At 33.2% G+C, this 26,823-nt stretch overlaps 3 protein-coding genes across 5 annotated transcripts; 2 read left to right on the top strand and 1 right to left on the bottom strand.

The window, feature by feature from the left end:
• On the top strand, positions 1-4,796 carry LOC139510112 (E3 ubiquitin-protein ligase TRIM71-like). The gene is made up of 2 exons (XM_071296411.1): positions 1-84; positions 1,924-4,796. Exon 2 carries the CDS (start codon positions 1,925-1,927, stop codon positions 3,575-3,577), a length of 1,653 nt encoding a protein of 550 aa, XP_071152512.1. The 5' UTR covers positions 1-84; position 1,924; the 3' UTR covers positions 3,578-4,796.
• Positions 4,797-12,251: 7,455 nt separating this feature from the next.
• Positions 12,252-14,152, bottom strand: LOC139510111 (uncharacterized). Its single transcript, XM_071296410.1, has one exon. It carries the CDS (start codon positions 13,181-13,183, stop codon positions 12,278-12,280), a length of 906 nt encoding a protein of 301 aa, XP_071152511.1. The 5' UTR covers positions 13,184-14,152; the 3' UTR covers positions 12,252-12,277.
• Positions 14,153-15,610: 1,458 nt separating this feature from the next.
• Positions 15,611-26,758, top strand: LOC139510110 (peroxisomal trans-2-enoyl-CoA reductase-like). 3 transcript variants are annotated; one of them, XR_011661832.1, is made up of 9 exons: positions 15,611-15,767; positions 19,440-19,567; positions 20,441-20,606; positions 21,634-21,715; positions 22,248-22,344; positions 23,233-23,340; positions 23,835-23,949; positions 25,816-25,931; positions 26,566-26,758. XR_011661832.1 is itself a non-coding variant. In XM_071296408.1 (8 exons), the coding sequence occupies exons 1-8, from the start codon at positions 15,644-15,646 to the stop codon at positions 25,875-25,877; spliced, it is 882 nt and encodes a 293-aa protein (XP_071152509.1). In that variant the 5' UTR covers positions 15,611-15,643; the 3' UTR covers positions 25,878-25,950. The 3 variants fall into 3 exon arrangements, 1 of the variants encoding a protein (XP_071152509.1); XR_011661833.1 differs by lacking the exon at positions 23,835-23,949 and adding an exon at positions 23,688-23,802; XM_071296408.1 differs by lacking the exon at positions 26,566-26,758 and having other exon boundaries at positions 25,816-25,950.
• The last annotated feature ends 65 nt before the right edge of the window (positions 26,759-26,823 follow it).

Here is a 26,823-nt window from a genome sequence, read left to right as displayed (position 1 = left end):
TCAAATAGAAATTCCTACTGAAAACGAAAGTAATCTGGCTGTTTATAAAAAAAAGACAAAAGTTTATAAAAACAAAGTAGCAAGGTGAGTTACAGGGTCGAATCCAGCCATTTTAAAAGGGGGGTTCCCAACCCAGGACATAGGGGGATTTGGGGGGTTCCAACTATATGTCCCCATTCAAATGCATTGATCGGCCAAAAAAAGGGGGTTCCCAACCCCCGGACTACCCTCCCCCCTGGATCCGCCAATGAGTTACATCAACAGCAATATTAAAAAGACAAGTAACACTTTTTATAAATGATTTATTTCAAATCTTTATATATATATTGCATAATCAATAACATTGCTTACGTCTTCTTACATCAAAGAGGACACAATTAACAGTTTGTTTACGTTGGTAACCAAGCTTATTTAAAATATAACTTTCAAATCACAATTTTTAATATATTATCCGTTAAACTATAGAAGCTTGAGTTCAAATATAAACATATTGTCAATCAATTGTATGGTTTTTTTAAAAACCAGGTTTAAACCCTCATTCTCTACATACGAAAATGCTGAACCAAGTAAGGAATATGACAGTTGTTTTCCATTCGTTTGATTTTATTAGCTTTTGATTTTGCCAGTTGATAAGGGATTTTTTCTTTGAGTTCGGTATTTTTGTTGTTTTACTTTTTGTGTGAATATATCGATTGAAGAGTGAATAAAATAAAGGGAAACAATTCCAAGAATAAACATGTTTTGCTATCTTTTGAATAACATGTCGTTTCAATTATTCTGCATACATACAATGTTCACCTCGATAAATCAGCATTCAATTTTTATATCTGAATAAGTTTATATAGATATCTGTAGTATGAGTGCTAATTAGACAACTATTCATCCAAGTTTCAATCATAGATGTAATACCAATGTATAAAAAGTTAAATTATAGGTCAAAGTACGGCCTTCAACACGGAACTTTGTCTCACCTCGAACAGCAAGCTATAAAGGTAATTTTGTATTTGCCTAGATAACTTTAGTTTTAAAGTTTGAACCTTTGCTACATATCAATCGATTTTGTTGATAATTTTCCTAAAATCTTACTGAACCAAAGGGGCTTAATACACTGACCCATATAATATAATAAACTGTTTGCACAGAGATGTGCCTGGGATTTTGTAATTTTGAAAGTAAAATAAAATGTTGAAATTATAATGGCAATTTTTAATCATGTTAACTATGGAAACATTCGAACCATGACTGAAGTTGCATGGCAAAATAACCTCTATGGCAATCAGAAATGCTAATGCCAATTAAACCTCATACCAATACCATTGACGTATTATTAGTGGTTATCTTTAAACTGATATAATCACAAAGTTAACTTTGCAAACGTTTTAAGGTAAATGAACCATGATGATTGGGGGTGGCTATATAACTTACACGGAAACGAGATTTGCTTTTTTTTTTATCAATATACCAAAGATTTTAAACAAAAATCTTAGTTGTCTTTTTATTTTAACTGTAATATATGAAAGATAAAATGTTCACCCAAACATTATTTTCCTTGATAGTTCTTTGCACTTCATCATGTGAAACAAATTACCGTCCAATTGTTTTTTTTCGTGTGGAGATCTAGGCACTCCCTTATCGTGTTACATTAAGTAAAAACATCAATATTATCATTTACTTGACTTTGAAAATTTTAGACATGATATTATTGTTTTTTTTCCTTCTCGACAGCAATTCAGTCGTTATCGGAGGAGTATGGCTTTTAGAAAGGAAAAAAAACACTGATGTTTGAAAAAAATTAAAAGTGTTTAATTATATTTTCTATGGAAAAATGAAATCAGATGAAAAAACATACATATAAAAAAATAGATGTGGTATTACTGCCAATGAAACAGCTATCCACATACGTTTTATTTTCTTTTTTTACAGTATGGCTGACAGTAGATACTGCATTGGTTGTGCTCGTGGTGATGAAGACAAAAAAGCCGAATCCTGGTGCTGTGAATGCACCGAACTAGTATGTAAGACATGCGCCAGTGTTCATGAAAGAATGTCCCCGCCTCACAAAGTAGTACCAATGAAAGATATACAACAACTCAGTTCTTCGCTTCTCAGATTGTCCAAGAACTGTGAGAATCACCCAGATCAAAAGATTGCAATGTACTGTTGTCAACATGACAAAGTCATCTGCGATTCATGTGTACCAGTATCACATCAGAATTGCAATGCTATCCTTTCAATTGAAAACGCTGCTAGAAGTGTGAAAGATGGCACTGCTCTTTTTGACATAGAGAGACGGATTGACAACCTATGTCAAGTCACAGGGGACATACTGAGTCAAAGGGAGAAAACACATGTAGATTTGGAAAAAAGTAGGAACAAAATCAGGAAACAGGTGTCAGACATCAAACAGAAAGTTATTGCTCGTTTAGATAAATTAGAAGCGGAAATACATAAAGACATTGATTCTAAGTATCAACACTGTACTGAGATTGTGCTCAGAAACACAAATTACATACAATCCAGCTCAGAATCCCTGTCTACATGGAGAACAGATATAAAATCACTGAAGCAACATGTATCAGAAATCCATTTATTCCAGGTGGTAAAATTTCTAGATGCAAAAACCCACGAAAAGGAATTGGAAATCAGAGAAATTCAAACAAATATTCCGATTCTTACATATCATCTTTCAGAATCTGAGACAAACATTACGAAATTAGTCGCAGATTTCGGTACAATAACGGTAGATCATGTTCAAGTACCAACTCCTGTGTTAGATATTGATCAACATGGTCAGTTTCTGGTCAGCAACCAGAGAACACTTTCGTTAACAAGTTCTTTGCAGACTTCTAAAGTAGGCGATGGAGAGGGTTTGGACATGTGTTGCTTTATTCCTGGTTATCGATTACTCCTTGGTCAGTACAATGATAGAAAACTTTTTGTCTGTAGTATTGATGGATTCAAAACCAAAGTTATTAATGTAGATTTTAAACTAGGAGGTATTACCTTGTATCAAAACAACCATGCTTTAGTATCAGGTGCAGGTGTTGATGGGATTCAAATCCTTGACCTGACAACATTAAAGCCTGGTAGGATAATTAAAGTTGGTGGGGGAGATTGTAGAGGAATCACTAGTGTGCAGGATAAGATCTGGGTAAGGAATCAACGTAACACTCTTACCATAGTGGATATCAACGGTAAACTTCTGAATACAATACAAACAACATTTGATCCTTTTGATATCTGTGCCAACAAAGATGGTAATGTCTATTGTACAGACTATGATAGTAATAAAGTTTACGTCGTTACATCGGATGGAAAAGAACACGAGATATACAACAGTCCTGAGCTGGTAGAGCCTTATGGTGTGGCGGTAGATGACCGTGGTGATGTGTATGTAGCAGGAAGTGAATCAGACACCATACATAGGATATCAAATGATGGACAAAAACATAATATTGTCCTTACAGCAGACGATGGTATCAATGAACCAACCGGATTATCTTACAACTATGAAACAAAAGAACTATTGGTTATAAACAACAATCTTTCATATATCAATATTTATAAAGCACAATGAACAAAGACTAAGGAGCATTGGCGTTTCAGCTAGTACTATTAGCATTGATGATTAGCATCAAGATAAAAAAAAAAAAAAAACAGTTTCTATTATTTGGTTAAGTTTTGATATAATAGTTATCAAAGGTATCAGGATTATAATTAAATACGCCAGACGCGCGTTTCGTTTACATACGACTCATCAGTGACGCTTAGATAAAAAAAAAGTTATAAAGCCAAACAAGTACAAAGTTGAAGAGCATTGAGGACCCAAAATTCCAAAAAAGTTGTGCCAAATACAGCGAGGTAATCTATTCCTCGGATAAGAAAATCCTTAGTTTTTCGAAAAATTCAAAGTTTTGTTACAGGAAATTTATGAAAATGAACATATAATTGATATTCATATCAACACCGACGTGCTGACTACTGGACTGATAAAAGGATATTTCAATATTTATAGAAGGGTAGCGAAAAGTTTTCCAATTCAGATTTAAATTTCACCGCGTTGAATTTTCAATGCACCGGCAACCAGAATAACGGTATTGACCAACAAAAACAGCAACTGTTAAATGTTCCCTTTCATAATGAGGAAGACCATATTAATGTATTAAAAAAGAATCGTTCATTGAACACGATTGACGACTGCAAAAATTCAAGTATCAAATATACGGAAGATTCTAAACTTAGAATAAAAGGTGGTTGAGTCGTACAGACAATTACTCACTAATAATCTAAGCCAGTCTGATTGTCTAGATGCTAAATTATCAATTGCACATGAATAGTCTTTTGAAACTGAAATGGTTGGCATGCTGCTAAAGAAACTGGTGGGAGAATGAACTTTGACATAGCTGGTATTAGACAATTGATTTGAACGGTTAAAAATGGATAGGGAACAACTGAAAAACTGTTTCAACAAATGCAAATGGTGAAAGTGGAGGTTTTTTCTCATCAGGAATAATGTTATATCAATTATATGGTCATTTTATAAATTTACTGTTTGTTTAAGTATGAATTATTCTAAATACTAAGGATTTTCTTATCCCAGGCAGATGACCTTAGCCATATTTGCCACAACCTTTTGGAATTTTGGGTCAACCCACCATTTAATTTTTTCTTAAAATGTCCTGTACCATGTCAGGAAAATGGCAATTGTTATTTTATATTCCGTTTCTGTGTATGTTGCATTGTCGTTTTTGTTTTGTTGCACTTTAGTGTTTCTGTTTTTTCGTTGTTTTTCTCTTTTAGTTTGCAACCCGGATTTGTATTCTTTCAATCGATTTATGACTTTCGAACAGCTGTATACTGCTGTTGCCTTTATTTTTTAATCATTTTTTGTTTTGTTAACATTTTAAACAGAAACTGAGAACATATTTTATTAATTCAACTTCAATGTAAATATATCATGATGTTGAATTTTATTTTTGTGCGTGCACTGCCCGAACGTTCATGTAGGAGAAATGGAGTACAAGAATTACACGACGCTTTGTTATCGCAGATATATTTATACAGCACTGGTGTTTCAATCTTCATTTGTGTTGATTTTAAAGGTTGTTCACTCAGGAATTACAGCAAGACTTTGATGATACTCTAGATAAGAGGGACCAATATATTCGGTTGAACGACTGGTAAGAATAAAAACAATGAATACATCAAACCCTAAAGACATTTGGAGGGAAATTGATAAACTTGGACTTGCAAAGGAACAAACTAAAATTGATTGTGTTGTTTGAAACGAGTGTGGTTACTCTAATGATCCAACTATTATCATTGGAAAATGGAAAGAAGAGTTATGCCAAACTTTTTTGGGGTATTCTAATAAATCGAACTATGAATTTATAGACGGAATAGCGGGAAATTGAACTCAAGATGGGAACAAGAACTGAGTAATATTGACATTGATATTGGTACTGAAATTTATCACACACCACCGCAATTATGACCAGATATCTTTAAAAGAAACTTAACAAGCTCTTCGAAGTGTCAAACTTGGTAAAGCGGTAGGAATTGATAACCTTCCAAACGACATTTGGCGTAATGATGAATAACCTACTATATTACATGAACTTTATACAAATGCTTTTTAAACGGAAAAGCTCCCGATGTATGATCAATGAAACGTACATTACCAGTTGAAAGTCACAATCGATGGTGAACGAATTTGTTTGAGAATGAACTAAAATATCAACAATAAGCATAAAACATAATGACTTATAGTTTGCATAAATATGTTTTTTTTTCTAAAAAAAAATGAAAATTAAGTTTGAGTCGTTGTATACATGTGCAATTTTTTTGCAAAAGTGATGCAGATGCAAAAGAATCATTGCAGTCAATTAATTATTATATGCAGTTTATGTCTGCAGTGGCAGCAACTGTCTTGTGCCAGACTAAAACATGTACCAAAAACATGACACCGGTTTTGTAACGCCTGTAAAGCAGTTTGAGGTTTTTATTAATGTTACTTTTTACTTCAAATATAGGATTTTTATTAAAAGTTTTAATTAAAGTGTCGATGTTTTATATGGGTTCACATGCTTTGCTTATGTGTATTATATATTTTTTAATCAGACACATTTTCATAGAATTCCCATTAAAGAAAAGAAAACTATTATCAATTTTAATATTTATGCTTTTTAAAAATGTTTTAAAAGACATGTTTTAGATACTTCTTATTCAAGTAAAAAATATCAATTTTAATATGCACGATTTGTATAAATATTTTAAAGAAAACGTTTGTATAGAGATTTCTTATTTAAATGTATGTTTCTATACTTTTTTCTATTATTCATTTACTTCTATTTTCATCTTAATTGAGACCGGGAAAATAGCAAAACTCTATATAAATCGCTATTTTGCCGGCTCCGGCAAAATAGCGCCAAGGAGGCTATTTTGCCGGAGCCGGTAAAATAGCCCCTTAGAGACTATTTTGCCGGAGCCGGTAAAATAGCCCCTTAGAGACTATTTTGCCGGAGCCTTTTGTAAAGGAAACATTCAATACGAAAAAATCGAAACTAACTTAGAAGGAATTTTGCACAGTAGTTTCAAAGGAGATTTAAAAGTACACTTACGATAGACGACGACGATAGCAATCGCTCGCATACCACTTAGGGTACTAGACACAACTTCCTTAGGTGATAGGCGAAGGTCAGGGAATTCATTAGGCTCGAGTATTAGGGGTCCAAAGTTTAACATAGGCTCCAATGGAAAAAGCTTTGAAAATCTTCTACATAACTATCAGGCCATATTGGACCAATCTTAGAGAATGGATGATCCTTATATAATGAGGAGTAAATATAAAAAAAGAAGATGTGGTATGATTGCCAACGAGACAACTCTCCGCAAGAAACCAAATGACACAAACAATTAACAGTTATATAGGTTGACCCGTACGGCCTTCAACAATGATCACAGCCCTTCCCATATAATCAGCTATACGAGGACCGGAAATGACAAATGAAATACGATTCAAACGAGAAATACTAACGGCCTATTTTATGTACAAAAATAAACGAAACTTGAACAAATATGTAACACATCAACAAACGACAACCACTGAATTAAAGACTTTGGAAAGACACATGTGAAGGTGGGTTTTATCATGGCAGTTATACAACTCCGTTTATGCTGACATCATTTATTCGAGTCGTAAATAAGAAAAGTCCCCTCAGCGTATGGTACAATTGTTGTTTCAACTGATTCCTGGTCTCCTTACATAACTTAAAAACTTTTTCCTTTTTATATGAATTTATCCTGCTGACAATTATATGTCTGTATAATACAGTGGTCAGCGTGCGTGTGCCGCAAAGGTCCAAATGCAAGAAAAATTATACTTTAACCACGTGATGTTTTCCCGGGAAAATTATTTAATGAAACAATTAAAATAAAAATGAATTTGAATTTCATTATTAATAATCTCTTTTTATCAAAAGGTTACTTTAAGTGTACAACAAAAAAATAATAATTTTATAAATATTTAATTTACTATAATGCATCCGTTCTAATTCTGGAAAATCGTCTGCAAGTCTCATATTCCTTAATCTACACATGCTAAAGCAATTAAAACTTGCATACACCATAAAATTTGTTTGTTTACAGTGGAGCTAATCCCGTGAAGCTAATACATGATATTTTCTACAAAAATCTTATCATATATGATTGTACACTTTAACCTACTACACATATAATTGAAACAATTTATTTATATTTATATATATAAAACGATAACCTTAAAACATTATTACAAAACAAAATAGTTTACAATTTCACTCAAAAATATTGACGTGCAAATTACTATTTTACACTCCCCTACTTTGTGTTGACGTCCACGACAACGCGTCTGACAAAAATAATAATACTCATTAACACCAAGATATGGTTTCCAATATCAATTAAATACAAACGATTGACCAAAAATAAAAAAAATTGAAATCTTTACTGAAACTTCATTTTACATAAAAACGATTTACATATTACTTTGGTAAAGAATTCGCCAAAATATGAGCCAAAAGCAATTGTGATTAACAAAAATTTGCAATAACGTTTTTATCAATGACTGTTGTGGTATCTATCGAAATTTCGTTTTGCAGGACGGATCTAGGCAAATTAAGCGGATTTAAATGTTTCCCTGCAGTTATCCTTGTACTTTTGCGTAATATAGGAGGTTCTTCAACCACGTCCGTTGTTTCAGGTTGACCTTCCACATCATCATCCATACCAATGCTGATACCATCCAGAAAATTCTCATCATTATCCTCCATGACAACAGGTCCCGGTAATGGGTTCTCTGTTTCTGGTGGCTCCACCTCATCGTCGTCTTCTGTAACATTTTCACTAGCTAAGTCTTCTACTGGAGGTATCTGCATGACGACCACGTAGTCCTCGTCATCCTCCTCTTCACCGTTTATTAAACGTTTATCATTACATGTACCACGACGAATATCCTGCGGAGGTTCTATGAGTGGATTATCTTTCCTGACTAGATATCTGGCATCTAACATTTCCCTTCGATGAACATTCTTCGGATCGCCACGCCCAAGTAAAGGTTCAACTTTGTATATGTTTTCATGTTTCTCAATAATGCGGAAAGGCTTGCTGTTCCACGCATCCTGAATTTTGGCCCTTCCCTTCGGATGATTTCTCAGAAAAACTCTGCTTCCAACCGGAAGTTCTTTATTATCGACCTTTTTATTCAAAGTGGTCTGCCTCGATAATGCTTGCTTCTCAGTTCTGTCAGCTGCCAATTCAAATGCTTGTTTTAGATTGTTAAAATGCTCAGTTATCCATTCTTCCTTCTCAAAAGTTACTTCTTGCTCTGTTCCTAGAAGTTGATCTAATGGAATTGTTGGCTCTCTTCCGAAGAATAAAAAATACGGTGAATAACCAGTTGTTGAATGGGGTGTACAATTATATGCATAAACTAACTCTGGAAGTAGTTCTGGCCATCTGCTTTTCTTGTCGGTGGTTCGTAGTAAATTATGCATGGTTCGATTAAAACGTTCACAAACGCTATTTCCCTCTGGATAATACGGCAATGTTTTGGTTTTCTTCACACCATAAATTTTGCAAAGTTCGTGTATAATCTCGTTTTCGAAACTTCTGCCCTGGTCACTATGCAAGCGTTGTGGAGCCCCAAATCGGATTATCCATTCCTTCAATAAGATCCTTGCAACTGTTTTTGCCTTCTGATCTCTAGTCGGAATCGCTTGAGTATACTTTGTAAATATGTCGGTTATAAGCAATACATTTTCTAATCCACCAACTCCTCGTTCCAAAACGGTAAAATCAATAGCTACTATTTCAAGTGGTCTCTTTGCAAGTACGGATTTAAAAGTAGTTTTAACTGTCCTGCCTAATTTTCCAACTTTGCATCTCTCGCAAGTATCGCAGTAGTCTGCTATCTCAGTATACATATACGGCCAATAACATTTTCCTCTGATAATATCAAATGTTCGTTCAAAACACTGGTGTCCCATTCCATCATGCGCAGTATATAGTACTTGTTGTTTCAATGCATTTGGTAGTAACAGCTGTTTAGCGTTTCTATTTACCTTGTATAATATTCCATTCTCCTTTTTCAAATATTTCGTAATATTAACCAATTTTCGGACTTCCTTAGTTTCTCTAGCGAATTGTCTTTTTGTTGCTGTTTGGTCACCATTGAGATAAAGCATGAGTCGTTTTATAGTTGGGTCAGCCTTTTGCAATTCTGCCATTTCAACTGGGTCAAAAGTTGGCAATGATGAGGCGATTAACGGTGGACATCGCAGCAATGACACGTCAGGCTGCTCCTCATCAACTCTGTGCTCGTTTAGGACAGCAGTTTGTAGCTCAACTGGAAATAATGTGCTGGGACTTTCAAAAAGTTGAACATCCACTGTTTCAAGTCTGACTGTCTCTATAGTGTGGTTGGTTTTACGACTAAGAGCATCCGCATTAACGTTCGTGCGACCAGAACGATATTTCATTGTGAATTTGAATTGTGCTAGCTCGGCTACCCATCTTGTTTCTGTAGCTCCTAACTTGGCAGTGGAATTTATGTAGCTTAATGGATTGTTGTCGGTGAAGACAATACATTCAGATCCTATCAAAAGGTCTCGGAATTTCTCGGTTATGGCCCATTTCAGTGCTAACAATTCTAACTTCATACTGCTGTAATTGTTCATATTTTGTTCATTTTCCCGCAATGATCGGCTTGCATAACATAGTACTACTCTACCATTCTCTTGGTCTTGTGATAGGATTGCTCCAAGCCCGTTAAAACTTGCATCAATTTCCAAGATATAAGGTTTGCTGAAATCTGGATGTCCTAGTACGGGTGTAGTGGTTAGTTTAGCCTTCAGCTCCTCAAAGGCTTTATCACATGTCTCATCCCATGCTCCGATACCTAACGGATTATGTTTCTTTCTGCGCTTTCCCTTTTTCGACTTGCCTTTCCCTTTTAACAACGCATGAAGAGGACCGCTTATTTTGGCGAAATTTGCAATAAACCGACGATAATATCCTGCTAATCCTAAAAATTCCCCTCAATTCTGTATCTGTATTGGGTTTTGGCCAGTTCGTGACAGCCTTGATCTTCTCATCGTCTGGTGACATACCATCGGCAGAAATCAAATGACCAAGGTATCGTAGCTTTTCCTTAAATAACTGACATTTTTCAGGTTTAACTTTAAGGTTATTCTCTCGGAGTCTTGATAAAACCATCTCTAGACGATCAAGTGTCTCCTCAAATGTTCTGCCAAATACCAAAATATCGTCCAAATAAGTCAGTATGGTTTGGAAGTTTTGATCTCCAAAAATCTTGTCCATCAGTCGCATAAACGTTCCTGGGCTTCCGGTAAGTCCAAATGGCATCCGAAGATATTCATACAGTCCTCCTGTTCCTACTCGGAACGCTGTCTTCTCTACATCTTTCGCAGCCATAGGCAACTGATAATATCCATGGGCAAGGTCCAAACTACAAAAGTACTTTGCAGCATTCAGAGCATCAAGAGCTTCCTCAATTCTTGGCAACGGATAGGCGTCTTTTCTAGTTTTAGCATTGAGGCCTCGGTAGTCTACGCAAATTCTTAACTTTCCATTCTTCTTTGGGACAATAACAACAGGTGCTGCATACGGACTGGATGACTCGCGAATTACTCCCATTTTCAGTGCATTCTGTAGGTATTCTCGGACTTCCGACCACTGATTCGGAGGAATCCGTCTATGCGGTACTCTGATTGGTACGTCATCTGCCGTTGGTATTTGATGTTCTATTTTATTACAAAATCCTATATCATCTTCGCCTTTACTTAATGTGTCGCTGTATTTTGATATTACGTCTTTCAATTGCAGTTGCTGTTCGCTTGTTAAAGATCCGACATCCATCTTTCCCAAATAATCATTGTTGGTAACAGGACACACTATTTGACTGTTAACTTCTGCTGTCTCTTTGTCATGTGCGGAGTTGTTTTGGGTCATTGCACATCCAATCATTGTTTTGGGTTTTAATTTGATGTTTGTGTTGCTATAGTTGCAAATCTGGACAGGAATTCTGCCATCTTGTCTTACCGAAACGACAGCCGATGCTAACTGAAAACCATTCGGCATTGTAAGTGTAGTATTTTTCTCTACAATACAATCTAGAATGTGCCCCTTTGGTGCTGGCCTTGCTTGAGCTTCTATCATCTTAATAGTACCTGCTGGTATTATAACTGTTTGATCATTCGGAATTCTAATGTTGCTTTTGTATGAAATTTCAGTGGCATTCATCTCTTCATACAAGGTCAAGATATGTCCCCATTTTTCTGGTAACTTTTTTATACTACTACAAACGTCTCGCATACCTCTAAAGATATTGGAGCCAATAACGCCTGGTACCTTCCTTTTTCGTTGTTTCAATGTATTATCATCAGGGTCTTTGACGATCAGGAATCCCATATCTTTAAAAGTATGTTCAAGAGCCCGCAGGTCGCATTCAATGTACCCAATATAAGGTATGTTTCCACCATTTGCAGCTGATACTCTCAATATATCGGTGATATCTACAAAATTCCCCAAGATCGATGCATGGCGCCTATAAAAGGACTCCGTAATTGTTGATACTTGTGCCCCCGTATCCAACAAACATCTTATTTCGATATCATTTAATGCAATCATGGCCTCTGGACAAACACCTACTGCTTTAGTTAAGCATGAGCCTATGTTATTGCTCCCTGCAGTGTGGCTCTCCACGGCAGGCACTACCCGTTTAACGAACTGCCTTGATGCCGGTCTTTAACTGGTTTAGGGCAGTTGTATTTAAGGTGTTGATATGATCCGCAATTCCAACACTTTCGAGTCTTCTTACTTCCGATTCCGGTCTTGACAGCAACATCTGATTTATCTGTTCTTGTTGTCTTTCTATAAGAGACTCCTGGCGTTTAACCACTTCTAGTAAATCAGATTCCCCTTTGTCAATCTTTATCTCTTGGTTAATAGCTGATTTTCTTTCAAACTCTCTGCCCATCCAGTGCACTGCTCTATCTCTCAATTCAAAGAATTCTAGGGTAGGCGTCTCGATGTTCAATCGTCTAAGTTCTCGTCTAAGGCCCTCGTCTTTAACGGTTTCAGCAAATCTTCCCTTTAAGGAAGCGTCCCTACAGGCAGCGAAAGACTGGTCCAGTTGTACAATTTTGTCATAAAGTTCTACCATATTCAAAGAACAGGTAATCAAGTCTTCCTCCTTCTGCTTATATGCATAAAACCGTTGCTGTAAGATCGGTAAACTGTCCCCATCACCAAAAACCTTGAACAGTATTTTAATTATGCCCTCCGGATCCTGGTGTAGAGCCTCTCCTCTCCCTAAAATTTCTTGTCTTGCTTTTCCTGCTAAGTTGTCTAACAGGAAAACCGAAAATTCAGGGGCGGTTAACTTTCTGGATTTCGCCTGGCTTCGCATGTCTGAAACCCATTCGGTTATAGATGGCTCAGACGATGATGTTGATCGATCCCTAAACCTATCCAATCTCCTTCCGCTCATCATAACAACAGGCCTTGGTTCTGCCTCCTTCCAAGACTGCTCTTGCTTCTGTATATATTCTTTTTGCTCTTTCATCGCAATGCGTAATCTTTCAACCTCTTCGCCCAGAGCCTTTAAGTCCTCCGCGTCAGCCATTCTTTTTATTTTATATTTTTTTCAATTGAATTAATCCATCTTTCAAAAATTTATAAAAATATTGATTAAAATTTAACTATTAACTTTTTGAACATCTCGAAATTAATTCAAATCTTTAACCATGTTTACCTTTCAAATTTATATTACCTAATATCAATACATGTACATAGAAAAAAATCGTAATACAGGTTAAAATTAACAAAAGTTCACTGTCATTGTCACTAGATTATATCACAGTTATCTTTACCAACTCATCCTGGCCATCTCAATAGATCTGGTATCTAACATCTATCCGGAACGGTACCATACAAGTTGTTACTGCTAAGGGACTTCTGCCAATCCTGTCGACGACGCCAAATGTGAAGGTGGGTTTTATCATGGCAGTTATACAACTCCGTTTATGCTGACATCATTTATTCGAGTCGTAAATAAGAAAAGTCCCCTCAGCGTATGGTACAATTGTTGTTTCAACTGATTCCTGGTCTCCTTACATAACTTAAAAACTCTTTCCTTTTTATATGAATTTATCCTGCTGACAATTATATGTCTGTATAATACAGTGGTCAGCGTGCGTGTGCCGCAAAGGTCCAAATGCAAGAAAAATTATACTTTAACCACGTGATGTTTTCCCGGGAAAATTATTTAATGAAACAATTAAAATAAAAATGAATTTGAATTTCATTATTAATAATCTCTTTTTATCAAAAGGTTACTTTAAGTGTACAACAAAAAAATAATAATTTTATAAATATTTAATTTACTATAATGCATCCGTTCTAATTCTGGAAAATCGTCTGCAAGTCTCATATTCCTTAATCTACACATGCTAAAGCAATTAAAACTTGCATACACCATAAAATTTGTTTGTTTACAGTGGAGCTAATCCCGTGAAGCTAATACATGATATTTTCTACAAAAATCTTATCATATATGATTGTACACTTTAACCTACTACACATATAATTGAAACAATTTATTTATATTTATATATATAAAACGATAACCTTAAAACATTATTACAAAACAAAATAGTTTACAATTTCACTCAAAAATATTGACGTGCAAATTACTATTTTACACACATACATAAAGAATGTGGCGGGGTTAAATATAATAGCAGGATCCAAACCCTCCCCCTAAGTTTGTAGGAATAATTGTCCTCGGGAACAGAAATTGGGGCACAGAAGCTTCAATGGGGAGGACCGTCTTGAAGAATCTCATTAAGAACCAACAAGTCTCAGTAGTACATCAAGATTCATTTGTGTACAAATGAAGGTACAGAGGTCCTTGGGTCTGATGACTTTGAGTCCAAAGCTTAAAGTCATAAGAAACGAGTGACCGGTGAAAAATAATGTTCTTCCAATTCTTGAACTAATGCATACAAACATCCTAAACTTCGTCTTCTGTGCTCGAATTTATCATTTTTTTCGTGTAAATTTCGTATAATTGTCAATTTTTTTTCTCAATCGGTCAGTGTTGTTGTGAAAATATGGCAGGTAATTAAAGTTCGTGTTTTAAAGCCGAAGTTTAACGATTGTCACCTGTTAGTCAACAATTGACGAAAAATAAACAAAAAAGCATGGAAATTGAGCACGTGTTTAACATGTAAATTCAGATAATAGTTTATTTTAAGGACATCCATGCGTATTGTGGTCACCGGATTTTTACGAGATGGGTCACACTGAGGTCACCTTGCATACGGAAAATATGTCGGGGGAATAGCTTGCTGGAAGGAAGCTATTCAAATAAAGTAAACTTCTTCTAAATATGAATAAATTAAAGAATTTTTTTCAGAAAAAAGTATATGTACATAAGTTTTATAATGAAAACTATCCATTGAGTTATAAAAATCATATGCATTAATTTTTTTTGATTTGAGGTTTCTTATGACTTTAACATATTAGTCTTTATTGGGAAAAGCTTAAAATTCATCTTATTCAGAATCTGCAATGAAAATGGAGGACTTCATAATTTAAGGTGGTACCTAACACTACAGGGAGATAACTCTGTAAAATCAGCTAAACGTTTTAATTACGTTGTGTTGTAAAGGGAATATTAAGCTTCTCAATGATCAAAATTGGTGTTTGTCAAACTGCTATATAACCAGTGTCATTTTTCTGATAAAATGGTTGGTTCAAAATTTTTGAAATTAATATATTTTGGTTTAAGGGTCGAAGTAAATACTTTGTTAAAATTTTATGAAAATTAAACGAGCCAAATTAATTTTAGTGAAAGTGTTGGGTACCACCTTAAACAAATCTGTACATGCCAAACATTATTAGGTGAAATTATGTTGTTTCTTATGTGAATGATGATTACTCTAAATATTGATGTAAGACTATGTTTTAATGTCTGAAAAGGTTAGTTGATATTGCATTTCTATATTATCCGGAACGCTTTCCATATCGATTACGGATTTATGTTTTAACATATAATTTTCTGTGGTCACATGATAACAAAATGGCAGCGCCCACAAAAATCTGTAGTGTTTTCAGAAATGGTTTATTTAACGGGAAAGTGGCTATTGTTACTGGTGGGGGAACGGGTATCGGAAAAGCAATAACACAAGAATTGTTGTACTTGGGTAAAGATCAAAGTTTGAAAATTATGAATAACAAAAAAAATCTTGAAATATAAAAGATGTTGATATAACGTAAGGGTAAAATTGCACTGAGTACCCAAATTGCACCTATTTAGAAAGAAATAGCAACGGAAATCTTACAAGATTTCCTAGAGACTATAAAACAATTTGTATTTTTATGATTTGATACTATGCACGTCTTTCAACATAGGTAAACATATTTAGATATACACAAAACGTTCACAGTCTTTATCAACAGATGGACTGTTTACTAAAAAAGCAAAATGTACGAAAACGTCACCATGCGACGTCATCAAAACGTCATCTTTTTAAAATTAGCAAATACAATATATTAAAGTATCCATTTCGTAAAATATGAAGAGTAAGCATGGACTAATATCCAATTGTTCAAAATATTTGAAGAAATTAAACAAAAGCTCGGTCATTAGACTTTTGACGATGTGAATTTAAGCATGGATGCAATTTGGGTACTCCTCATTACAGAATCATGGATAGTTTGGAGGTTGATTCAAACCCATTTTTTTATGACTCAATATGGATTAAAAATCAAATCGGTGTACCTACACAAAAAATGTATACAATAAAGAAGGAAAGGGCTACAAAATAAACCCAGTATGGACATTTTTTTCCTGATCATAAAACAACGTAGGTGAAAAAACTGTCAAAATAGGTGCAATTTGGGTACCGTCACGTTACATGTACATGTATGATTGCCAATGAGACAACTATCTACCCACATTCATTTAAAGTGGGTGTGAGCAATTACAGGCAACCCTGTGGACTCTAACAATGAGAAAAACCCATACCATATTTGCAAGTTTAGAGAATCCCATAATCGGCATTTCTATTGTTTAATTTCTACTGGATACCTTTCTGGACCCTACTATATCAGTTTTATAATATGAGGCAGGCATTACCTGTAAATGGGGACGAAGTCTGTATGAATTATTTTTTTGTAACTTAAATATTTGTTAAAAAAAAAGAAACGGAAATACCGTAACGTTTCCGATTTTGGTTCTGTTGTTAGGGATTTTAGTTGTGACGTTATTTAAATTATGACGTCATATGCAATGTAAACAAAGAAACGCTATCATCAGGTAACGTTTTTTCATATCAAGGAATTATTAAAATGAAATTGGTATTGCGCGTTCCTTCCTATTTTATACTAGACCGATAAATATATATTTTACTCAAAGTTTCATACAAACGAGACAGGAAAAAGGAAGTACATTGTACATTTCTGCACAGGTCCGGGATTTCAAAACACGACAAAAAAAATTTGAACGATTTTGAATTCATTAGTACAATGAAAATTTTTTTTTTATTGAATTTTCTACTGTTATTGGGGACTTCGTCCCCATATAAAGTCAGTACATCTACAACATGGTATCGGGTACTTTCGCCCTAATAACTTGTTCGCCCTAGGTCAGTTCGCCCTGAGTTCGTTCGCCCATAGAGTCCGTTCGCCCTACGTAAAAAATAAAATATTGAGGGCATTAAAATTGAATAAAGATATTTATATTCTTGAAAATTTAGGAAAACTGTTACATGGAAATATTTAAAAGTTGATTGGTTGTTTTAGGATTAATTATTGATCTATGACATACCAATTCTCACTGATTGTTGTGATTCAGTTCAAGAGAAGTCTGAGTCCGATGTCAAAAGATGTAACAAAAGAAAACAAATAAAATGACAATAATACATACATGACATAAATAACAACAGACTACTAGCAGTTAACTGACATGCCAGCTCCAGACCTCAATTAAACTGATTGAAAGATTATGTCTTCATCATATGAATATCAGGGACAATCCCTCCCGTTAGGGGTTTAGTATCATACTATCATAAAATATATGAGAAGAACATAACCCGTGTCATGCCAATAACTGTTTTTAAAAATAATAAATGTGTTTAGTTCCGATGCAAAGACCCTATTAGTGAATCAATATTAAAGCCAAAATATGCAATCTTTATAATAATAATAATAATAATAATAAATTCTTTATTTAAAGAGGGTAAACTCAGTTAGTTACAACAAACTAATCTTCCCTGAGGCCCTCACATACAAATTACAATACAATCAAAACAGATATTTACACAAAGTTAATTTACACTCATGTAGTTCAATGTATTGTTAATAACATAAGATATAATGCTGTTTAAGATGTATACATGTAGTCAAAAAATCAAATGAAAATAATAAAAAATAAAAAATATACAAATACATTGTAGCAAACATTTCTCATCAGGGTTGTGTTAGGTACTTCTTGATACTTTGCTTAAAAGTGTAAGTGTTTTGAGCTTTACGCATTGTGTGTGGTAGTCCATTCCATAATACTGATCCAGAATAAGCAAAGGATTTCTTAAATAGTTCAGCTTTTGGCTTAGGAACTATCAGATTACCTTGAGTGACACCTCTTAAGGAGTAAGGATTATTATCTGATTTCAGTTTAAACTTTTGAACTACATTTAGGTACATTGGTGCTTCCATACGCATACATTTATTTAGAAGTAAATATTTGTGGTATTTTATTCTATTGTCAACTGTCATCCACCCAAGTTATTTAAATAAGGGGGCTGAGGGGGATAAAGGATCTGCATCTAGAATTAATCTTGCTGCCCTTTTTTGGAGTTTTAAAAATCCCTTCATTTTTACATTCACCCCAAATAATACAACAGTAGTCAATTAAGGGAAGAACATACCCATTGTAATATGTATTCCTTGCATTTATATAATAATCTAAAAATTTCTTTATTTTAGAAAGAAGGTATATTCTGGATGATATATTAGCACAAACTTGGTCAATTTGATTTTTCCAGTTAAGTGTGTTGTCAATTTTAACACCTAATAATTTTTCACATGAAGAATTTTGTAATACTTTTGAATTTATTATCAAGTTTGGTTGATAGGTCTGAATTGATAGTTTCTGTTTTGTTCCAGTAACCAAACATTTAATGACCTGACAACAGTATCGTAACTATATCCCTTCTTAATAAGTCTGTTTAAAGGTTTTGTAAGCTTTTGAGGTGAATACTGACATTTTTGTGCTTTGTAAAGAATATTACCATAAAAGATTGGATGTGAAATACCTGAACGTATAAGATGTCTGCATGTTGAGTTATATTTACGAATTATTTCTTGTGCTTGAAATTTTTAATAAATTCTATGTTTATTCTGTAGTTTAATGTTCTGTGCTGCACACAACACTTTCTATTTTAAAAAAGATAGTACATTTTCAATAGAATGTGCTGTGCCTAGCACAACAGTATTCATACAAAATACATTGTATGGAAAGTAATATATGAACCTCTCAAAACCAAAAAAACATGAAATTTATTAAAAATTCAAGCACAAGAAATTATGCAAGTTCCATATAAATTAGAAATAATTCCAAGTTCAAATAATAGACTGTTCTAATGTACATTTTAAGATATTGGTTGATGGATAAATAATATGGTATGTGATATTGAACAATTCATATCATACAATGTATGCGTAATACTGATCAATAGTTGGAGAAACCATATATGTTTTTTATCATGCATGTAATTATTTTCCAATGTTTTTTTTAAATTTATTTCATTGAATATGATACATGTCAAAGCATGTATGAGCTATTTGTGCTACAACCATTAAAAATATTATTTAAGGATGTAATGTAATGGTAGCTTCAAGGAATGAAGAAAGACTGAGAAAGGCAACAGATGAGATGAAAAAGAATATCACTTCTCCTGCAGAACTAGATCACATGCAGTGTAATATCAGGAAAGAAGAACAAGTAATCTTAATAATGATATAGGATTATTGAAAGAATGTTGGTCACAGTTTTGTAAGAGAAATAACTTCGTAATTTTTTTATTAATTTTTATCATTTTGAAATTTTTCTATAGAAATGCTCAAAGCTTTATAACTCAATTAAATGTTAATCCTTGATTACACTTATATCCAAAATAATTAAATCATGTCATTCCCTTTACCAGAAAAACTCTGTACTATATGCTGATGACTAACATCATTTTTTTGGGGGGGGGAGGGGGGGGCTGGGGCTTACCGGATCCTTGCATCTTTGAACTGACTAGAAAAATTTTCTGCTTGACAATTTTCATACATCCATCTTTATTCTAATTATGTACATTATCTTACGGTATACCCTGCCTTAAGATGTATTAATTTGATCATATTTCACATTTATCTAAGCAGCCAATTAGAAAAATCATCCAAATTAGAATATTCATCCCTTTTCTCTTCAAACTGTCGTAAATGCTATACCCAACAAACTAAAATGATGTTTGAGTCTGCACCTAAAACCAAACTATCAGACAACAAAATAAGGATTGGAATCAAGTGTATTAGACACTGAATTTTCTATATATCTAGTATCATTTAAGAGTAAAGGACAAATCTCTAATCAATACAGTGTTAACATGTTGACCTTTTAATGATTTATATAACATGTATATGGTCAAACTAGTCTGACATATAATTTCAGGTGTACAGATTTGTTTTTAAATGATAAAATTGTACAACAACAAAAGTGAAAATCTTATGACAATGAAAATGGCTATTAAAATGTTAATTGTTAATATATTTCTATTCAATTATGACTTAAAGAGGGGATTTTATTAGATTTATTATCAAAAGAATGTTTTAGGTACAAAATCTGATATCCACAACATTAAAACGGTTTGGCAAGTTAGATTTCTTAATCAACAATGGAGGAGGCCAGTTTCCTGCTCGTGCTGAGTCATTTTCATTGAAAGGATGGAATGCTGTTATAGAAACCAATCTTACTGGAACATTTCTATGCTGCAGAGAAGGTAATACTTTACTTGAAAATTGAAAACCTTTTAAGAATCAACTTTTTAACTTAATCAAACAATCATTTCTAACCTTTATACATGTAAACTACAGCTTTATCCAAGAAATACATGAAAGTTACATCTTAATGTAAAAAAATCCAACAACAAAACTTAACTAATTATTAGAAGAAGTAAAAACCATTCCTCTCTAATTGTTAACTTTTAAATAACAATCAAAAGAAAAATGTTAAAGGAGTATCATATGAAAACTTAAGTTTTTATGCCCCACCTACGATAGTAGAGGGGCATTATGTTTTCTGGTCTGTGCGTCCGTTTGTCCGTCCGTTCGTCCGTCCGTTCGTCTGTCTGTCTGTCTGTCTGTCTGTCTGTCTGTCTGTCTGTCTGTCTGTCTGTCTGTCTGTCTGTCTGTCTGTCTGTCTGTCTGTCTGTCTGTCTGTCTGTCTGTCTGTCTGTCTGTCTGTCTGTCTGTCTGTCTGTCTGTCTGTCTGTCTGTCTGTTCATCCGTCTGTCCCGCTCCAGGTTAAAGTTTTTGGTCAAGGTAGTTTTTGATGAAGTTGAAGTCCAATCGACTTCAAACTTAGTACACATAGTCCCTATGATATGATCTTTCTAATTTTAATGCCAAATTAGAGTTTTTACCCCAATTTCACGGTCCACTGAACATGGAAAATGATAGTGCGAGTGGGGCATTCGTGTACTGAGGACTCATTCTTGTTGTAAATGCTATTTGCTTCTTTTCTTGAAGAGGCTGTCTATGAGAACCCTTGTAAAACTTTCAGAAAGCAAGGTCTGCATAGAATAAAACCATGTTAAAATTACCATTTGAGAAAGTTCTTACACCAAAAAACAATTCTTTGAAAAATAAAAGATGGCTGCCATTGAAAGTGACACCTATATTAAGCAGTTACTAAAAGATGAAAGATAAATCTATAGATTTTTGTTGTACTTCACAATTGTATTTTTTTTTATATTTGTTTTGTTTTAATATATTTTATGACAATGTTGTTGTTTGTTTATTTTCTAGCCTACAATCAATGGATGAATGATAATGGAGGAGTTATTGTAAACATTATTGCTGACATGTGGAAGGGAATTCCAATGATGAGGTAGCACCTTGGTTTAATGTAATGCCTATATGTTATTGTGAAAGAATTGAAAATTTTCCACAGAATAGTTTGCAGTTTACCTGTTAATTTTAACTTTTGTCAGTTCGTATGTTCCATTGAATAAATACAATATCTATTGTTCTCTGTGTAGGTGAATCACTGGACACTTAAATTTCTTCTAAGAGAAATCCATTACTCATTGATTAATTTATCGGAGTAAAAACAAATCTAAATAGATGAAAATACATGTACATGTTTCAACTCACAAAACTGCATGGGATGCTGTATTTATTCAATATCAATAATATTGAGGCTCAATCTGTTCAATGTAATCTGGGATTCAAACATTAAAAGTTGATTTCAATTTTTTATTTGATTTGTTCCTATTGAAAATGCATTTTTTTTGTGTTTGTTTGGTTATAGCATATATGTAAAAGAAGGCCTTAATTTAAACATCATCATTTCCAAGTTTTTATTTGTCAAACTCACACAATATAATTTTAACAGAAACAATATTTTAAATCTTTTATAGCCACACAGGAGCAGCTCGGGCAGCCGTAGACAATCTGACGAAATCTTTAGCATTAGAATGGGCAGAGAGTGGAGTGAGAATTAATTCTGTAGCTCCTGTAAGTTCATAGCATAGCAATCAATTAAATAAGAAAATATATGTCTTTCATTATTTAAAGTTATATTATGATGATATGATATACAAATGTAACTGTGCAAGTAATTGTGCCAGTGCTTTTTTATTAAATAAAGTAACTGCAATGGGTGTTGAAGATTCACTTCAGTCGTTTGGTTTGAAAATTTATAAAATGACTAAAAAGAGTGTTGAATTTCTAGCTAGTTCTAAACAGTCCATAGAATTATAATTTATATATAAGATATTTTCGTAAAGACTTTGTCAAATCCTATAAAATATAGATACGATGTAATTTCTATATAAAGGAAAATTTTAGATGGTACAAAGTATTGTTTTTTTGTTGTTGCTTGTTTGACTGTCAACAGAACCAATACCTTTACATGACATCCTTTACTTATTTGTTTATAAGATTGATATATTTTTCAGTCTTTTAAGAGGGTTCTAAAGAGGCAATGTACTGGGACAAACAGTAAACAAGATGGCTAATTTACTATAAACTAAAAATGATAAATGAAGAATCATGTGTCCATGGGACACAGATAATGCTTCTTCTTGCATAAATGTTTTAAGGGACTTCAATTGAGCCACCCAAAAGTTAAAGAAAGGAAATCAATATTGGGACGTATGCATGTATAGACGGGCATGGATGACACTTAATGCCACCTCCAGTGTTTTTTAAGGAGTCTTGTGTTAGTTGGTTAATGTGGTCTGTTGTACTGATGAGTATTTTTAGTGATTCTAGTTAACCTTTTATGTACTATTTGGTTTGACCCAGCTGTTACTTGAATCAGTGGCTGATCTCACTTGATTTTTCTGCAGACATTTTACTCATGATGTACATCATAATAAAAAAAGTAATTTTTTTTTACAGGGAAGTTCTATATACTCTGAAACAGCAGCAGCAAATTATGGTGACCCAAAAATATTTGCATACAATATACCCAAAATTCCACTCAAAAGACTAGGTACTGTAGAAGAGGTAATACATTGTATTTAAATGACAGATCCTTCAACTGTTTGTATAGCAAAATAGGTTTTTTTTTCAATTGAAAAGGTTGAAAAGACTATATGTTAATAAGGGATTTTTTTACCGTAGTATATGAATACTGATACAGTGTATATATATTTTTTTCAAATATCAATATTGGTTATATTATAAATATATGAGTTAAAAATATATATGTATAAAATATTTATACTGGCATATAGGAAGTGAACCCATCCCCCTACAAAATAAAAACAGTGAACCAAGCTGATACGAAAAAGTCCATGAATTAATCTGTATTTTGATGTAAGTAAATATGATTTTTCTATGACTATTTATAGATTTCCACTTCAGTATGTTTTCTGCTGTCCCCTGCATCAGCCTATATAACTGGTGAAACAATCAAAGTAGATGGAGGAGGCAGTCTGTATTCAACTATGATGTATAATATACCAGGTAAATGATTTTTCTCACAATTTTTTTTTTAGATTTCCACGTCAGTATGTTTTCTGCTGTCCCCTGCATCAGCCTATATAACTGGTGAAACAATCAAAGTAGATGGTGGAGGCAGTCTTTATTCAACTATGATTTTTGAAGTACCAGGTAAAAATATCTCTTTTATTTTAATCATTAACAAAAATTATAATTTAATTTCATTGCATAATGAAGTTTAAATGTATTTAAATGAGGGAAGAAATATAAAACAGCACGTTACAGCAGGTAAAGCTCACATCTTTTCTTTCTAAGCCACTATACCCACATGTATGTGGAGGCCTCTGATTCCAAATAGCTACTAAATTGCTTAATATCTGCCTTATAAATCACTCCAATTCAAGTTTGTCAGTCTGGGTTTGGGTTTATACAGTTGTTCAATATATAACCACTGTTGTTCAGTGGTTGTCATTTGTTGATATGGTTCATAAGTGTTTTTTTTATAATTCCTTTTTAATATAGATTAGAACATTAATTTTCCTGTTTGAATAGGTTTACACTTGTCATTTTTTGGGACCTTTATAGCTTGCTGGAATTAGGTATGAGCAAAGGCTCCATGTTGAATGCCGTACTTTAATTTACAAATGTATAATGGTTTACTTTTTACTAATTGTGACTTGGATATCATGTTGTGTCTCATTTACCACAACTTCTTATATCTATGGTAGTCATTTGAAAACATTATAAGGTCAAATACATTTACTTGCATGCAAAAGAGCTGGTCAACAAATTCCAATAAGTTGCAGGTTTACCTGGTAACACTAGTTTCTTTAATCAGTAAATTGCATTTTTCAGATGCACCCTATTATTTTAGCAAGAACTACTCCCCTGTTACAGAACTTCCTTATTCACTCTGGTTTTGGCTTTGTTATTGTTGCTCATTTTGTTGTTGTCTGTAAAGTATTTTTTAAACACTGCACTGCAACAAACATTACTGTAAATTCAGAAATTATTGCGATGTTTTTATTATTGTGAAAAATGTAACAAGGTTATAATCGCAATAATTTAAACTTGCATTTTGAATTATTTTATATGAATTAGGGAGCTACCATTTGATTTTTATGGGAGGGCTAGGATGAAAAATTTTGTCCTGCATTTTTTTTTAATTGTAATCTCTGTCCTGCCTTTTTATTTTTCACTCTATTCTGTCCTGCCTTTTTTTTTATTAGTTTATCCTGACTTTTTTTACCTAAATTGTCATCCTGCCTTTTTTTTTTGCAAAGTGTCTCATCCTGCCTTTTTTTTTTAACTCAAAACTCCTGTCCTGCCTATTTTTTTCAAATTTCATCCTAGCCCCCCCATAAAAATCAAATGGTAGCTCCCTTATACAGGATTTATCTCAATATTGCTAAAATTAAAATCACATTTCAGTCTAAAATAACAAAATTGAATAATAAATGCAGGCAATAATTTCTTAATTTACAGTATTATATCATAGGCCTCTAAGTCTAAGCAATACCTTTCCCATTTTTATACAAAATCGTTTTAGCTATTCTTTTAATAAATATGTTGGTTTATTAATTCACCATGAAATGTCAACTAATACAAACATGAGTTGATTATACCAAGAAATTATCTACACTTGATCCACGAATAAAACCGGGATTTTCTGTCTGGCATTGATTTTGGGGTCAGTAGGTCAAAGATCAAGACCACAGCACCTTTAAATATGGTAGTCTTAGTTTCAATATGTTTAAACCTAAAAGAAAACAGAGAGAAGTATTGTATAGTTTTAAATGGTAGCAAAAATGTGTAAGTTACAAAATCAAGATTAATAAGATAGAAATAAAGTAGGAGGATGACATTATTGGATTGTATTATTTCCTGAAATACTAATTATTAATTTACATTTTTGTTGGTTTTACCATATTTACAATGACAAATGAACAAAAAGATTTGTGAGTCAACAGTAGTTGTTCAATCAAAACACAAAATATAATTAAGTTCAGATCATTAAATACGCTACTTTCTTTGCAGATCACAAGAAGTCCAAGGCATATACCTGGAAAGATGATGAGGAAACCAAATCTAAATTATGATATACAAAACACTGTTTACAAACACTATTCAAATTTACAAACCTTTAATATATAACGTAAGGGTACCCAAATTGCACCGAGTACCCAAATTGCACCTATTTAGAAAAAATAGCAATCTCTAGGATTCAAAGATTTCCTAGAGACTAAACAATTTGTATTTTTATGATTTGATACTATGTACGTCTTTCAACATAGGTAAACATATTTCGATATACACAAAACGTTCACAGTATTTATCAACAGATGGACTGTTTACTGAAAAAGCAAATAGTACGAAAACGTCACCATGCGACGTCATCAAAACGTCATCTTTTTAAAATTAGCAAATACAATATATTATATGTATTAATTTCGTAAAATATGAAGAGTAAGCATTGATTTATATCCAATTGTTCAAAATATTTGAAAAAATTAAACAAAAGCTCGGTTATTAGACTTTTGACAATGTGAATTTAAGCATGGATGCAATTTGGGTACTCCTCATTACAGAATCATGGATAGTTTGGAGGTTGATTCAAACCCATTTTTTTATGACTCAATATGGATTCAAAATTAAATTGGTGTACCTATACAATAAAGAAGGACAGGGCTACAAAATAAACACAGTATGGACATTTATTTCTTGATCATAAAAAAACGTAGGTGAAAAAACTGTCAAAATAGGTGCAATTTGGGTACCGTCACGTTATATAGGTATTCAGAAAAAGTTTGAATTCAGGTGGCATTTGTTAGTTTTGCAGATTTACATTTTTGTCATTACAGAGTAACAGAACATGGTACATGATTTTTCCACTACATTTCATTTTATAATGTAGATTCATTATTTTTTGTTGGATACTAATTTACATTGATTTCTTTTTAAATATATTTCAATTAATTTTTTTTTTAGATTTAATCTACTTTAATTGGATCTATATCAATACAAATGTACATGTATTTAAGGTAG

Source organism: Mytilus edulis, chromosome 2 (assembly GCF_963676685.1).
Source record: "Mytilus edulis chromosome 2, xbMytEdul2.2, whole genome shotgun sequence".
NCBI lineage: Eukaryota > Metazoa > Mollusca > Bivalvia > Mytilida > Mytilidae > Mytilus > Mytilus edulis.
This window is presented reverse-complemented; position numbering and strand designations above follow the sequence as displayed.